The 15,163-nt window shown below is 63.8% G+C and overlaps 1 protein-coding gene across 1 annotated transcript in view; it reads right to left on the bottom strand.

Annotated features, from left to right (window-relative positions):
• RPTOR (regulatory associated protein of MTOR complex 1) overlaps positions 1 to 15,163 on the bottom strand; it is a 175,518-nt gene that overhangs the window by 47,322 nt on the left and 113,033 nt on the right. The window contains exons 8-10 of the mRNA XM_036267872.1: positions 9,511 to 9,611; positions 9,003 to 9,147; positions 2,549 to 2,624 (exon numbers count right to left, since the gene is read on the bottom strand). Coding sequence (XP_036123765.1) covers positions 2,549 to 2,624; positions 9,003 to 9,147; positions 9,511 to 9,611 — 322 coding nt within the window. The remainder of the gene's footprint in view (positions 1 to 2,548; positions 2,625 to 9,002; positions 9,148 to 9,510; positions 9,612 to 15,163) is intronic.

Raw genomic sequence — 15,163 nt, forward strand, 5'->3', positions numbered from 1 at the left:
GTGCGGAGTGGACAGGGAGCAGAGGGGACCTGAGAAGGATGGACCTGGCCTGGGGTCAGGGCGCGCGAAGGCCAAGCTCGCCTGCAGCCTGGAGCGTGGAGGCTGGCCCGGCCCGTCCTCACGGGGCCTGTGCAGGGAACGGCAGCGCGCACAGGAGAGGCAGGCTGCAGAGGGGCCTGGCCGGAGGGGCTCAGCCGGGAAGGAGCTCTGGGCAGCCGAGGAAAAGGGCCGCTGGGGCCTTCTGCCCCAGAATTATGTTCACTAACTGTGTCCTGCTGCCCGAGCCCAAACGAGAATTCCAAACACAGAGCTCTGCCCCCTGCACTCTCCTGTCTGCCGCTGTCGGCTCCCCTGGGGCAGGGGCGGGAGGAGGCGGGACGGCCAGGGTGCAGGTCATGTGGACCTGAGCGCGGAGGGCCCTCAGCGTATTTGTGAGCCACGCTCCAGGCCTAGACTCCACGCCTTCCGCGGCGGGCCTGGCGGTCAGAGTGCTGTGGCCCTCGTGAAAAGTGTACCGTGTGAGAATTCAGAGGAGAAGTCACTGCTTAGAATTCACATTCTTGCAGTCAGCTCACAGCAAGCCTGTCACACCGCAGGGCAGACTGGACTGGAACGGAGCCCGCGGTGATTCCCTCTCTGAGTGTGAATCGTCCATGAACGGGCTCCAAACAGGCAGCCTTGTTGAGAGCTCCCTCCCACAGCGAGAGACCCAGGCACACCGAGGACCTGGGGCTGGGAGGGCGTCGGCGACCCAGTGATCCCAGGCCTCTCCCTCCCTTCACGTTCATTTCTGCCGGAGGGAACGATGGCTCTGAGCGGAGGGCTCTAAGGCTCCTGACTGCCCCCGGCAGGACGGAGAAGGAAAAGCCTCTCGGTGGAGCGTGCCTTGAGGCTGTCGTGTTTCTAGAGCAGTGAGCTGACGCCCAGGGCGTCCCCAGCCTCCTAAGTGACACCCACCCGGGCTCTCGGGAGTGGCCCACAGAGCGGACCCCACCTCCCGGGTACAGAGGTATGTCAGAGCTACTGAGCTGATTCTTGGGGGAGAAAACGGAGCTCGATGCGTGTCCTGGAGAACAGCGCACACACGTGGTGGGCTCAGGCTGAGTCACGTGGCCACGTGGCCAGGGCCTCTCAGGGCAGCTCTGCTCTGCTGCCCGCCACAGCTCACACAGACAGGGGCCGAGAACAGACACCAAGTGCAATGGACAGGGCGGGTAGGCCAGTGGTGGGTACGAAGAGCCACGCTTGACCCCCGGGCCAACCATTGGCCTGGCTGTCAGCGTCATGACAGACGGAAGCTGGCCCCCTCTGCACACGTCCTGCTCCAAACACACCCAGACGGGCGTGTGTCCATCTTGGCGGGGAAGTGAGACACTTGCTACTTATGGACGACCTCACTGTGTAAAAGGACACAAAGGACAACCGCCCTTGGCCGCCCTCGCCCGTCCGCCTCCACCAGCAGTTGCCACGCTGTGAGAGAGTCTGTCCCTGCCCATGGCGGGCTCTGGGGGATGGCACAGGTGATGAGCTCCCCTTCAGCTTTGAGACGAGGCCAATGGCTTATAGGAAAGTTGTTGGAACAGGGAAGTGAACTTAATAAAGTTGTTACATAAAGCCACTTGTAACCAGTACACAGGCAAAGAAAGAGAAAATAGAAAGTGAAACTTTCAAAAGATACTATTTACAGTGCGCTGGTGGGCGGTCACCGAGGGACGGGGGCCAGGCGACAGAAAGGAGACGGGGCAGCTTCCAGCTACAAGACGGCAAAGCCCGGGAAGAGCCAGCAGCACAGAGCAAGGTCGGCAGCACTGTTTATGCTGTAAGGCGACGGAGGGAGGGGACTCATTGTCACCACGCCGCGCCTGGAGAGGAATCCACAGCGGGACAAAGGACGTGTGTCCGGGACGCCCCGAAGCAGCGGACACCAGTGGGAAACGGGTAAGAGTGGAGAAACGTGATCAGAAGACTTCAACAAGCAGCTCACAAAGGAGGACCCAAAGGAAAACGTGACACCACAGAGCGGCACCGACGGTGGGGAATAAGCTCCGGACAGCAGCTCAGTGAAATTCCCTTTCGGATGAACCGCAGTTGCTGGGGGTGGGGGTGGAAGGTCTCACCGGTGAGGACAGAGAGCGTGAGACACCCACACTGTGGCAGGAGCAGCTCAGACTGTCTGCAGCACCCACTAGCCGGGCTGCAGTGGGGATCAGGCAGGTCACCAACAGACCTGGTGATGCAAGGACACCAGACTCCCACCCACGAAAGGTGGTCCGGGGCCCAGATCTTCCCTGGGCCAGGTCTGGACCCACAATGCCACACAGTGAAAGCAGATGACCACAGCAATGCTGCAGTAGACAGTATGTCCTCCAGCTGAGCACCTTATATCTAACTCTGAGCCCCTGGTGGGTGCATCTTTTAAGCTCTGGCTAAATGCAGGCAGGTGCACGACACCGAGAGTCCTGGGCACCACACCTGATGGGTGCTTTGCAGACCAGGTCAGTGAAGCAGCCGCAGCATCGGGCCACACAGGGCGCCTGGAGGGACTCACCCGAAACGCAGTGCCCTCCTCGATGATGGTGGGCAGCTGGGAGAGGCAGATGTCCACGGCGAGGTCCCAGGCTTGCCTGGGGAGAGAGCAGAACACCAGGGCATCACTGACCAGCTCCCAGCAGGGTCCCGGACACAGCAGAGCAGCGGCTGCTCGGGCAGCTCAGCCTGGCCAGGCCATGGCCCTGGAGGGGCAGAGGAGCAGGAACCGCGGCGGGCAGCATGCTAAGACCCCTTTGTCTGTTACGTCTTTGTCTTCAAACTGAAATGAGAAAAAGCTTGGGAACAACAAAGGGACTGGTCCCACTTTCCAATGCAGTTTATGCCCAACTTGAGTGGCCCTAACAGGGCAGCCTGCCCGAGCTGAGGGTGCAGCTGTGCCACCAGGGTGGCTGGGCAATGTCACAAACACACCATGGGATGCCAGGGTCAGGCCATGCACGAAATCAGGAATGGGCCCGTGTGAGGCCCAGAGAAAGGAGGTTCGCCTGTGGGCCCCCCACCCCCAAGTGCCCGCTGCCCCACCTCTACAACCAGCCAGCACCTGTCCCGAGTGGTCTGACCGGGGCCCCACCCACATGACTCGGGGACAGCAGTGGCTGGCAGAGTGCTGGTGGAGGAACCCAGAGCCGCTCCCTGCTGTGCAGGACACATCAGTTCTATAGGGATGCTGCCGCCGCCTCCCCAGAGGTGCACCTGCGTCCCTCCCTTGGGGAACAGGCTCCCGTGGGGACAGGGACACCCTACCCGGCTTCCATTCCAGCACAGCAGCCTGGAAACCGAGCTGCGTGTGGGGGAGGCCTTTCCACGGTGGCTTCGTACGGGATCAAGACAGATGGAAAAGCACAGACATCCAGGAAACAGTAAAAAATTAAGATGAACAAAAAGACCAAAGAACACGTTTCCATTATTCAAACATGAAATTGCTCATTTCCTCCAGATGGGCCCCTTCTCAGGAGCAGGCCCTTCCCCCACCATCTAATTAAGAGGCAATCGGGGAGATCCTCACACCCGCCAGGAACAGCCCCACAGGCCCTCAGGGCCAGACTGCAGGCAGGTGGTCGGCCAGGGGGTGGGGGCAGACATTTACTCTTCCTTAGGAGATGAGCAGAGTCATTTACTGCAATTAAGGCCCACAAAGACTCCTTGAATTCAACCAGGTAAAATGGTGCAGCTTCAGGTGTCAGAAGGTGTAGCGGCAGGAGCACCTCAGGGGCGGGGCAGGGCAGGCGCGAGGGGCGTGGGCACCTCTGGGAGCACACCTCCTGCACCTCAGCTCCACAGGGCTGGTCAGCCCATCTCATCAAAGCACGAGGTGGGAAGAATTACAACCCACCAAAAAGGCCCCCAGTTTTCTGAGGTCCTGGAGGGCTTAGACAGAGCTTCCTAGGCAGCAGGCAGCCAGGCAGAGACCACAGCAGCCGCCTCGGACGGTGCCTCCCGTCCTGTCCAGAGCAACAAACCTGGTGAAGCTGTACCCACCACGGCGGTGACAACCTGACCAGTGTGACAGCTCCCAAGGGCTGGCCCCCACCTGGTCCACCTTTTCCTGCAGAGAGCGCCCAGGACAGGCTCAGGGGAGACTGGCCACGTGAAAGGAAGCCATGGGCAGGGTGCCATGCAGACTGTGGGGAGCAATGCAGAGAAGCTGCTCGGGGCCGACGGAGGGGCACAGCTGAGCGAGAGCAAAGGAACTGTGTCCAGTCTTCACAGGGCAGGAGGGGAGGGGAGGCTGTAGGACACCCAAGACCTACTGATAACGGCACAGTCCAACGCGAACACCAGCCGGCGGAGGAGCAGCAACCCTGGGCAGGGTGAGGGGAGCTCACAGCCGGCACAGGGCATGCTGGTCACCTCTGGGCCTTTGGCTGGTTGTTGTTACGAGGGAAGAGGGTCAGGCCGAGGACCTCGGAGTTCCCACTGAAGTCTGAGGTTATGTGGCACAGTAATCGTGTTCTCTGATGAGCGTTTCTCAGTTGATAAAACGGGTTACGTTTTCCAGGGTCAAGTCAAAAGAAACCCAGTGTCTTAACTGGGGGTTCTCACTGAGGGAAAGTGGAAATGGAGCCCTAGGGCTGGCTGGGGCCTGCGTCTGGCACCAGCACCTGCACTCCACAGCTGCGTCCCAGGGAGCGAGGCAGGCTCGGGGCGTCCAGAGCCATCTGGGAGGCGGGACAGGCTCACTTCAGTCTCGGCCCCCCCTCCCCCGCCCGGCAGCCGGAGCGAGGGGCTGTCGGAGAGAGCGGCTCAGGTGAGTCGCCACCTGGAAAACGTGCCACCACCGGGCAAGAGCTGGGGTTCTCAGGAAACAGGCCCCCGACAGCAGCCACCGAGGCAGTGGGCCGGGCAGGCCTCCCAGGAGCACAGCCTCCGTCTGCGCGCTCCATCAGCTGGCCGGGCGCCCTTGCTGGGCCCAGGAGGCGCAGGGCACTACCGCTGGGAAAAGCAAGGGTTCTGGACGGGCCGAATCGGACGTGAGGGACGCCTCCCTGGTGGCTTCGCATCGGAATTAAACAGGCTCTGAGCAGTCAGCAGGCCCCACCAGAGGCCAGTGGGATGGGTGTTACTGTTCTGACCTCGGTTTTTGTGACGCTCTGCTCCTTTCTTCCCCTGCTAAAAATTCAACTTCTCCATCACTACCCAAGGATGTGATAACTTGAAGTAAATTATTTATTCCCGGCGAGTGTTCTGACTTCCTTGGCGGCGCACCCACTGGGGACCTCCAGGCTCCGGTCTGTGCGCGAGGAGGGAGGTGCTCTGGGCACCGGCCTGAAACATGCCGTCACAGGTGAGCTCTGCAGAAAGCCCACTCGCGGAGCACGGGGTCGCCTGGGCCGGCGTGGCAGCTGCCGGCCAAACCGAGCACAGGTGAGCACGGCCCTCTGGGTTTAAAGTTGAGCCGCTACCTGTACCCCGGCAGCACCCCCGGCTGGAGACCACATCCCAGCTGCACAGATAAGATGCTTCAGATGCCGCACAGGGGAGGGTGGGGATGAGCCCCACAGGTGAGCGCACAGGGCGCCGGCCCAGCCCGGGATGCCTGAGCCCCCGCACTCACCTCAGGCTGCAAGGGGACGAGAAGCAAACACCTGTCTGTGAAGCACTGGATTTGAGGTTACGATGGGCCTGTGCTTAAAGCCCCATCTAGCCGCCTCCAGAGAGGAGGGAAACCCTTGCCAGGTCTGCCTCCCACCAGCCCTCCCCGACGGGTGTGGCTGCACCACCGCCATCTACACACGTCAGCGTTCTGATCTGTGGGACCGCTTCATGAAGAAATGTAGGTCCCTCCTGACTCTCAGGGACTCCTCGTCCCTAGACCTTCCGCATGGCAGCTTCTCGACACTTCGGCACGAGCACCCCAAGGCTCAGAAGGCCCTGTCCCTCTGGTGGGAGGCCTTTTGCTGAGGGCTCTGGGGACCCGGCAGCCTGCAGTGTGCTGAGTGTCACACGCAGGGAGGGCTCCTGGGCTCTCATCTCCACGCTGACAGCCACACCGTCAGCACCGCACTGAGCCTCCCACAGGGAGAACCGGCCGGCCGTGAACACCGCTGGGACAGCGCGAGGGGACGAGTCTGGGGCAGTGAGCCGCGGAGAGCAAGCGCCTGCTTCAGAGGGACGCTGGGGGGTGAGCTCTGCTCGGGGAGGGCTCCCTGGGAAGGCAAGGGCAGAGGAGCCTCCCCGCAGCCTGAGAGGAAGTCTGGACGGGCAGCGCGGCCTTCCTGGCGCCTCCCTCCCTCCTTTGAGCTCAGGACCATTAGTGGGTGGGAAGCATATGTGGGCAGGGCTCGGTGACACGGACACTCCTGAAGAATGCTCCCACCTGTGGCCTTACCTGGACAGGTAAGGCAGGCCATGGGCCAGCTGTTTTCGGAGGTGAAACTGAACCAAGGGAAAGGCCTGTGCCAGGGGCCCTGCAGGGAAACAGCAGCTGGACATGGAAGCCGGTCCAAGAGGTCACTTTTGATCCAGAGCTTGGGGACAGCAAGTAAAACACTGTGATCACTTGTGATTGACTGCTTCATGGACCCCTTGAATTTCCACATGCAAATGGACCCGCACTGGCCGGGAGACCCCAGTTCTCAACATGCTCTGCAGGCAGCGAGGAGAGGCGGTCAGAGGAACGGGGAGCTGGGAGAGGCCGGAGGGGGCCCACTGCCGGCGGGCTCACCCCCCGGAAGGCCAGCCGAGGGCAGAGGCAGGGAGCCTGCGCCAGCTTCTGGCCGAGCGGACGGCGTGCTCAGTCCCGGCCCCGTCACCGCTCACGTTCCCACAGCCCGTCTCTTCTTGGAAAGCAGCACTGCCGGCGGGCTCATCCCGGAAGGCCAGCCGAGGGCAGAGGCAGGGAGCCTGCGCCAGCTTCTGGCCGAGCGGACGGCGTGCTCAGTCCCGGCCCCGTCACCGCTCACGTTCCCACAGCCCGTCTCTTCTTGGAAAGCAGCACTGCCGGCGGGCTCATCCCGGAAGCCCAGCCGAGGGCAGAGGCAGGGAGCCTGCGCCAGCTTCTGGCCGAGTGGACGGCGTGCTCAGTCCCGGCCCCGTCACCGCTCACGTTCCCACGGCCGTCTCTTCTTGGAAAGCAGCACTGCCGGCGGGCTCATCCCGGAAGCCCAGCCGAGGGCAGAGGCAGGGAGCCTGCGCCAGCTTCTGGCCGAGCGGACGGCGTGCTCAGTCCCGGCCCCGTCACCGCTCACGTTCCCACGGCCCGTCTCTTCTTGGAAAGCAGAACACGGTCTGACATTCGAGTCTAGTCGCGCTGGTCGATGGTGTAGTTCTTGACAGTGACGGGGTGACTCATGCCAGCTCTTGCGGGACGCAGGCTGTGCCGTCGCTGGGGGAGCCCATCCGGACGACGTGCCCTCGCCGGTGAGGCTGCTCCTGCAGCCGCCCCGTCGTTCCCCGTGGGCGGGGCCCTTCGGAGCCGTGATTCTTAGCCTTTCCCGGCACACGGACACGCAGCAGGAGGCCGGGCCTTTCGCAGACAGGCCCCGCACTGCGAGCCCAGGCCCGTGCAGCAGCACTCACCGCGGACGCCCTGCCCCACGCACGGCACCAGAAGCTCAGGGGCCAGGGTCACCGGGGACCCACCCACGCACAACAACCAGCATTTGTCCAAGGGGGTAGGGAGAGCATCTGGCCAGAGATGAGCTCTGCAGCACGGGAGCCACGAAGGCGAGCGACGGGACCAGCCGCTGGCCGTATGCACGGAGGTCGGGCCTGCAAAGCAGAGCCCATGCGCGTGCACGACGCTGCATCCCGGGGCTTGGGCCGCGGGAGGCCTTCTCCTCGATCCGCCTCTGGGCTGCCATGCTGTTCTCACACCACGAGCACACAGGCGAGGGCCTGCTCAGTGAGCTGCACGGGAGCTGGACTCCCATGGGGGCGGGGGCCGCACGGCTGCGCAGACGGCGTGGGCACATGGTGATGACGGGGCGAGGAGGTGCTGCCGTTGTGTCCAGAGCCTGGGACTGGATTCCACGGCAGACACGGATTCCGGCTCCGAAGCTTCAGGCCAGCACTGGGGACAGCTGTCGCAGGCGGGGGCGACGGGCAGCGACGGCCGTGCGGCTCCCGTGTGGGTGTCTCCACTTCGGTGGTCTCTGCTCCACTGTCAACTCTTGGGAAGGACACGGGTGCACGTGTTCCGACGCTCCCTGCTCAGTGTGGTGCGTGGCCCGCACAGCGGGTTTGTGCCAGACACGAGCACGGTCCCCGGAGTCCTCCCAGGAGTGAGGCGGCGCTGGGCACGCCTGCTGGTCTCCGGGTTTCCAGTGTCAGGGAAGTGGTCCCGCACACGTTCAAGTAAAGACACCTGACCTTGAAAACACACCATCACGTGGTTTTTCGGGCACAATGTAAGGGAACTGCTCTTTTCAAAGACCATCGTAGGGGAGCCTCTCCCGTGGTGGGTGGAGAGGGCTCGTGTCCCTGTCTCCAGTCCTGCGGGCACTGCCCCACGCTCTGTGGCACAAAAGCAAGGGAGTGGGAAGGACCACACCCTCCGGACAGCACGTTGCGACTCCAGACAGTGCTTATGTCAACTGTGCCCCCACTCTTCCTAGGGGGCAGGCAGCAGCAACCCAGTTCTGGGGAACGGGCACCAGCAGCCATGAAGGTCGCACTCACGTGCACCTGTGACGCAAGCACGCGCTTCACTGGCCACGAGCCCCCTCCCCCGGCTGCAGGTCTGGGCAGCAGCTCTGAGTGAGGCGGACACAGCAGCAGCCCCTCCCCCTGCAGCCCCCAGGCGCCCGCCCCTCAGCGGGGACTCGGTTTCTCACTGGCAGAGGAACCGAGGGGAGGCTTCCGTTCCCTGCTGGCCCTGCCCTGCGGTCCGGGTTTGGTGGCCAGCCCCTGGTCTGTGATCCCACCAACATTGTACTCGCCTAGAAACAGGAAACCCACGCTGCTCAGACAGCGTCACTGCCCGGGCCGGGCGCCACCAGCAAGACACTCACCACATCGCGTGCATATAGGTGGGGGGCAGGCGCGGGCTGCTGACCGGGGTGCAGTTGTACGACCGCATGATCCTCTCTGCCAGCAGGAAATTTCGAAACAGACTCGCCACCAGCAGGTCCTGTCTGAAGAGCTTCTGGAAGAGATCTGAGGGCAGAAGACACAGAAATCCATCTTCAGCAACGCGCGTCCAGCGTTTTGAGCCAAATACACAAATTTACTTCCATCAAAAATGAGCAAAGACCAATAACGAGTCTCACAGCAGCAAGCCTGCTTGTGGGAAGTGTGCACAGGGCCGACGATCCCAGGGAAAGATGGGCCGAATGCTCACGGACACCCTGTCTCAGCACCTGCCTGCCTCCTCCCCGAGACCTCCCCAGGGCCCTGCTCCGCTCTCCACCCCTCAGCTTTCCTGGCTGCGAGAACCCTTTCTTCCCTCCGACCTCTCGGCTGAGGCCAGCGGCCCCTGGCTCTCAGCAGCACCCCGCCCGGGACGGCTGGCGGCCTCACCCCGAGGGAGCACGTTCCAGGCGATGGTGTCTGTGATGGCTGTGAAGATCCAGTTCAGTTCGCCCAGGGGTGTCCTCCTGTCATTCAGCCGGCCGGGGATCCTAGGGGACACAGGGCGCCCATCAGTGACGGCAGAAAGAATCAGGGCTGCAGACAGGTGACGGAGGCAACAGCTCCGGACCAGAGGCAGGGGCGGCTCGGCCACACGGAAAGGAGCCCTGGCCTGGCCATGGTTCTCGGCCGTAGACATCTGCTTCCACCTGAGGACTCCCCTGCCTTCCACGTTGAGACAAAGCGGTTTCTTTGTTGCCCCCAGACGCACAGACCAGACCCCGTGGCCACACACACCGTGCCTGTGGTCTCCATGTCTGAGACGAGCATGCACTGGCCCGCAGGCAGGCAGTCCACGGTGTCGGCTGCCGAGGGGTCTGCACCACGTGCGGTCCCACAACCCTGCCCCGCCCGTGGCTCCCGCCTGCACGTGCATGTGGACACTCGAGCCAGGGAGGACACTTGTTCTCTGAGGTCACTTGCCACACGCTCAACAGATAGTTAGTTCTAAGCACCTGCAACATGGCTTAGCAGGGCCCCAGCACCGAGGGGCTCCCGTGGAGGCCGTGTCTGCTGGGAGGGACAACCGGGAGCAAAGGCGTGTGGAGGGGGCTCGCGGTGTGGGTGCCCCTGCCGGCTGCACAGCAAGCTCATCGCCTCCCTCCTGTTACACAGAAAACCCCGTCTCTCGTCCCAGAAGGAAATGTGTCCACAGGAATTCGGTTCAGACTACAATGCAATCTACTGTTTATGGGGTTTCACTGCTCAGTCACTCCAGTTGCTTGTCGGACGGCGCAGCGTCTGCGGGAAGGAGCTGCAGAGGCAGGACCTCGGAGTGGGCGCAGCTGAGCTGTGCTGACTTCCAGATGTCCCTTCGCTTCTACACGCTTCGTCCCGCAGGAGTGGACATGCCCACTTCCTCACGGACGCATCGTGAGAACACAAGGAGAGAAGAGAGGAGGGGTCGGGAGGGTGCTTGGAAAAACCGACGGCCCAGCACTACTGCCCCGTGACTGTCACGTCTCGAGACAAGTTCCAGACCCGGACGTCCAGCTCCTCCGGAAGAGCTCCAGCGCCCCAGCGGAAGGCTGTGCGCAGTCGCGTTGCTAACCACGGCTGACCGAGAGCAGTGACCGGCATCTTGGAGGGCGCCCAAGTGCACGAGAACAAGGATGGGGGCGGGGCTGCTCTTCCAGAGGGTGAGCCCCCCCATGACGCTGCTGGTGGGGCCGGTACACCCACCAGGTGACCTCCCAGAAGCTGAGGGCAAAGGCCTCTCCACAAACACAGATCTCCTCACGTCGAAAACAAAGCTGTCCAGGCCCAGATGTCAGCTTTTAGATCCAGGCAGCCCGGAGCCCCTCCCCAGACTGAGCACGAGAGGAGCCCCAAGGGCCTCCCGAGAGCTGTCCACAGGGGCTTGGGGGACGGTCCACAGACAGCTGGGAGACACGGCTCAGCGATGCTCCAGACCAGCTCCCGGGAGAAGGAGCCGCTCCCACGAGACCGTGCCCCAGGACCGTGGGCTGGCTCGCCCGTTGGAAAGGGCAGACGGCCCTGGCCGGTTTGGCTCAGCAGTTAGAGCTTTGGCCTGTGGTCTGGAGAAAGGGCAGACGCGGGGAGGTCGGAGCGCCGTGGGCTCTGCCTGAGGAAGCCGACCTCTAGGGTCTACCCCAAACCTGAAGCCAAGGACGCGGAGGCAAGACACGCACTGTTTTGCGATGCCAGAAGCGGCCGGAGATGAAGGGGAGAAAAGGGTCAGTCGGACGGCACAGGAGTACTGCACGCCCTCAACTGCTCCTCTGCCTCTTGTCGCTCTGTGGGAAATGCTCGCGTCAGAGCTGAGCAAAGCAGCAGAACGAACAGCACAGTCGGAACCGCGAGAGGTGTGCTGGGGACCCCAAGGGAAGCCTCAGGCGGCTCTGGACCTGGGGCCGACCCCTGCGCCTCCTCCTGCCGAGCCCGGAGGCGGGTGACAGGACGGCACTGCCGAAGGCCAGGCACCCCAGAGCCGAGGACAGTGGTCTGATCAAGGTCTGAGTCGGTCTGCTGGCCTGGAGCCCTCTGTCCACACTCCTGTGTGCAAAGCACCTGCAGTCCCCCCACCCCCGGCCCCGTGTCCTGCTCTGACTCTGAATGACACTGCCTGTTCTACGTGTTTTTCCTGAACACCTTTTCCTCGTTGTTCTTACTTCCCCTCTTTTCAGACATCCCTTCTCTGTCCCAGCTTGTCCCAAGCCCAGCTTTCTTCAGCCACGCCCCCAGCTGGGCTGGTCCTCTGAGAACTGAGGCTGACGCGCAAGTGCAGAGATGGGCCTGGCGGTCAGGCCTTGGGACTGGTCTCCAGAGACTCGGGTACATCGCCACTTTCAGGTTGTAGCTCCCCGTCGGGACCAGCACCACTGACGTCCCAGCATGCAATGCCTCCACAGCGCAGGAGGGGGTTGGCAGGGGTCCCTTGGGCTCCGTATTACCCTGCGCGGCTCCCCAGTCCGGGTCCCCTGGCCTCAGTGTCTGCACAGGCTCCCCTTGCTCCTCTCGGGAGGCCCTCAGCCTGGGGGAGGGGCTCCGGGCTGCCTGGATCTAAAAGCTGACATCTGGGCCTGGACAGCTTTGTTTTCGACGTGAGATCTGTGTTTGTGGAGAGGCCTTTGCCCTCAGCTTCCAGGAGGTCACTTGTCACTTCTCTGTCTCCCTAGCTCTGCCTTTCACCAAATACGCGCTTCCCGGTTACATGGAACTCGTCCTTGCCAAAGAGCCTGTGTGCCCTTCTGCCCTCAGGGCTCAGGGCCACCAAGCAATGCCCAGGCTCTCAGGCTGCTGCTCTGAGCTCCCACCGACCTCGGTGGACGATAGCCGTCACCCAGGCCACGTCGTCAGCTGGCTGGGAGCTCTTTGGAAGCTAGGACAGCACCTTTCACCGTGCTAGTCCAGTGCTCAGCACCCAGCGGGTGCACAGCAGGCGCCACGCACGTCGATGACGAACACCAGCCCTGACTGCACGGCCATAAGCTCTGTGTACATAAAGTGGGGAAAACGGCGGTTTCCAAGCAAACGATCCAAGCTCACAGAAACTATGCAAGGATTAAGAAGGTAAGTCAATGACCACAAACTCATCATCTAAGAACTCCTGGAAACACTCTGGTGACGCCCCTCCAGGTGTCTGCACACACAGCAATCGGGTCACCTTAAACGCACCGAAGTCACGCCACGTGAAGGCTGCTGCACCTGGTAGAAGATTCTCACACACACACTTCAGAACAAGCCTGGACGGGCACGCCCCAGCACTGACCAGGGCTGTCCTGGCCCGCAAGGACGGTGGACGCCCCAGCACTGACCAGGGCTGTCCTGGCCCGCGGGGACGGTGGACGCCCCAGCACTGACCAGGGCTGTCCTGGCCCGCGAGGACGGTGGACGACCCAGCACTAACCAGGGCTGTCCTGGCCCGCAAGGACGGTGGACGCCCCAGCACTGACCAGGGCTGTCCTGGCCCGCGAGGACGGTGGACGACCCAGCACTAACCAGGGCTGTCCTGGCCCGCAAGGACGGTGGACGCCCCAGCACTGACCAGGGCTGTCCTGGCCCGCGAGCACGGTGGACGCCCCAGCACTGACCAGGGCTGTCCTGGCCCGCGAGGACGGTGGACGACCCAGCACTAACCAGGGCTGTCCTGGCCCGCAAGGACGGTGGACGCCCCAGCACTGACCAGGGCTGTCCTGGCCAGCGAGGACGGTGGACGACCCAGCACTAACCAGGGCTGTCCTGGCCCGCGAGCACGGTGGACGCCCCAGCACTAACCAGGGCTGTCCTGGCCCGCGAGCACGGTGGACGCCCAGCACTGACCAGGGCTGTCCTGGCCCGCGGGGACGGTGGACGCCCAGCTCTAACCAGGCTGTCCTGGCCCGCGGGGACGGTGGACGCCCAGCTCTAACCAGGGCTGTCCTGGCCCGCGAGCACGGTGGACGCCCAGCACTGACCAGGGCTGTCCTGGCCCGCGGGGACGGTGGACGCCCAGCTCTAACCAGGCTGTCCTGGCCCGCGGGGACGGTGGACGCCCAGCTCTAACCAGGCTGTCCTGGCCCGCGGGGACGGTGGACGCCCAGCACTAACCAGGGCTGTCCTGGCCCGCGAGGAGGGTGGACGCCCAGCACTAACCAGGGCTGTCCTGGCCCGCGAGGAGGGTGGACGCCCCAGCACTAACCAGGGCTGTCCTGGCCCACGAGGAGGGTGGACGCCCCAGCACTAACCAGGGCTGTCCTGGCCCGCGAGGAGGGTGGACGCCCAGCTCTAACCAGGGCTGTCCTGGCCCGCGAGCACGGTGGACGCCCCAGCACTAACCAGGGCTGTCCTGGCCCGCGAGCACGGTGGACGCCCAGCACTAACCAGGGCTGTCCTGGCCCGCGAGGAGGGTGGACGCCCCAGCACTGACCAGGGCTGTCCTGGCCCGCGAGGACGGTGGACGCCCCAGCACTAACCAGGGCTGTCCTGGCCCGCGAGGATGGTGGACGCCCCAGCACTAACCAGGGCTGTCCTGGCCCGCGAGGACGGTGGACGCCCCAGCACTAACCAGGGCTGTCCTGGCCCGCGAGGATGGTGGACGCCCCAGCACTAACCAGGGCTGTCCTGGCCCGCGAGGACGGTGGACGCCCCAGCACTAACCAGGGCTGTCCTGGCCCGCAAGGATGGTGGACGCCCCAGCACTAACCAGGGCTGTCCTGGCCCGCGAGCACGGTGGACGCCCCAGCACTAACCAGGGCTCTCCTGGCCCACGAGGATGGTGGACGCCCCAGCACTAACCAGGGCTGTCCTGGCCCGCGAGGATGGTGGACGCCCCAGCACTAACCAGGGCTGTCCTGGCCCGCGAGCACGGTGGACGCCCCAGCACTAACCAGGGCTGTCCTGGCCCACGAGGATGGTGGACGCCCCAGCACTAACCAGGGCTGTCCTGGCCCACGAGGAGGGTGGACGCCCAGCACTAACCAGGGCTGTCCTGGCCCGCGAGCACGGTGGACGCCCCAGCACTAACCAGGGCTGTCCTGGCCCGCAAGGATGGTGGACGCCCCAGCACTAACCAGGGCTGTCCTGGCCCACGAGGATGGTGGACGCCCCAGCACTAACCAGGGCTGTCCTGGCCCGCAAGGATGGTGGACGCCCCAGCACTAACCAGGGCTCTCCTGGCCCACGAGGATGGTGGACGCCCCAGCACTAACCAGGGCTGTCCTGGCCCGCAAGGATGGTGGACGCCCCAGCACTAACCAGGGCTCTCCTGGCCCGCGAGGAGGGTGGACGCCCAGCACTAACCAGGGCTGTCCTGGCCCACGAGGATGGTGGACGCCCCAGCACTAACCAGGGCTGTCCTGGCCCGCAAGGATGGTGGACGCCCCAGCACTAACCAGGGCTGTCCTGGCCCGCGAGGACGGTGGACGCCCCAGCACTAACCAGGGCTGTCCTGGCCCGCGAGGAGGGTGGACGCCCCAGCACTAACCAGGGCTGTCCTGGCCCGCGAGGAGGGTGGACGCCCCAGCACTAACCAGGGCTGTCCTGGCCCGCGAGGACGGTGGACGCCCCAGCACTAACCAGGGCTGTCCTGGCCCGCGAGGAG

Source organism: Molossus molossus, unplaced genomic scaffold, assembly GCF_014108415.1.
Source record: "Molossus molossus isolate mMolMol1 unplaced genomic scaffold, mMolMol1.p scaffold_m16_p_19, whole genome shotgun sequence".
In the NCBI taxonomy this organism is placed as follows: Eukaryota; Metazoa; Chordata; class Mammalia; order Chiroptera; family Molossidae; genus Molossus; species Molossus molossus.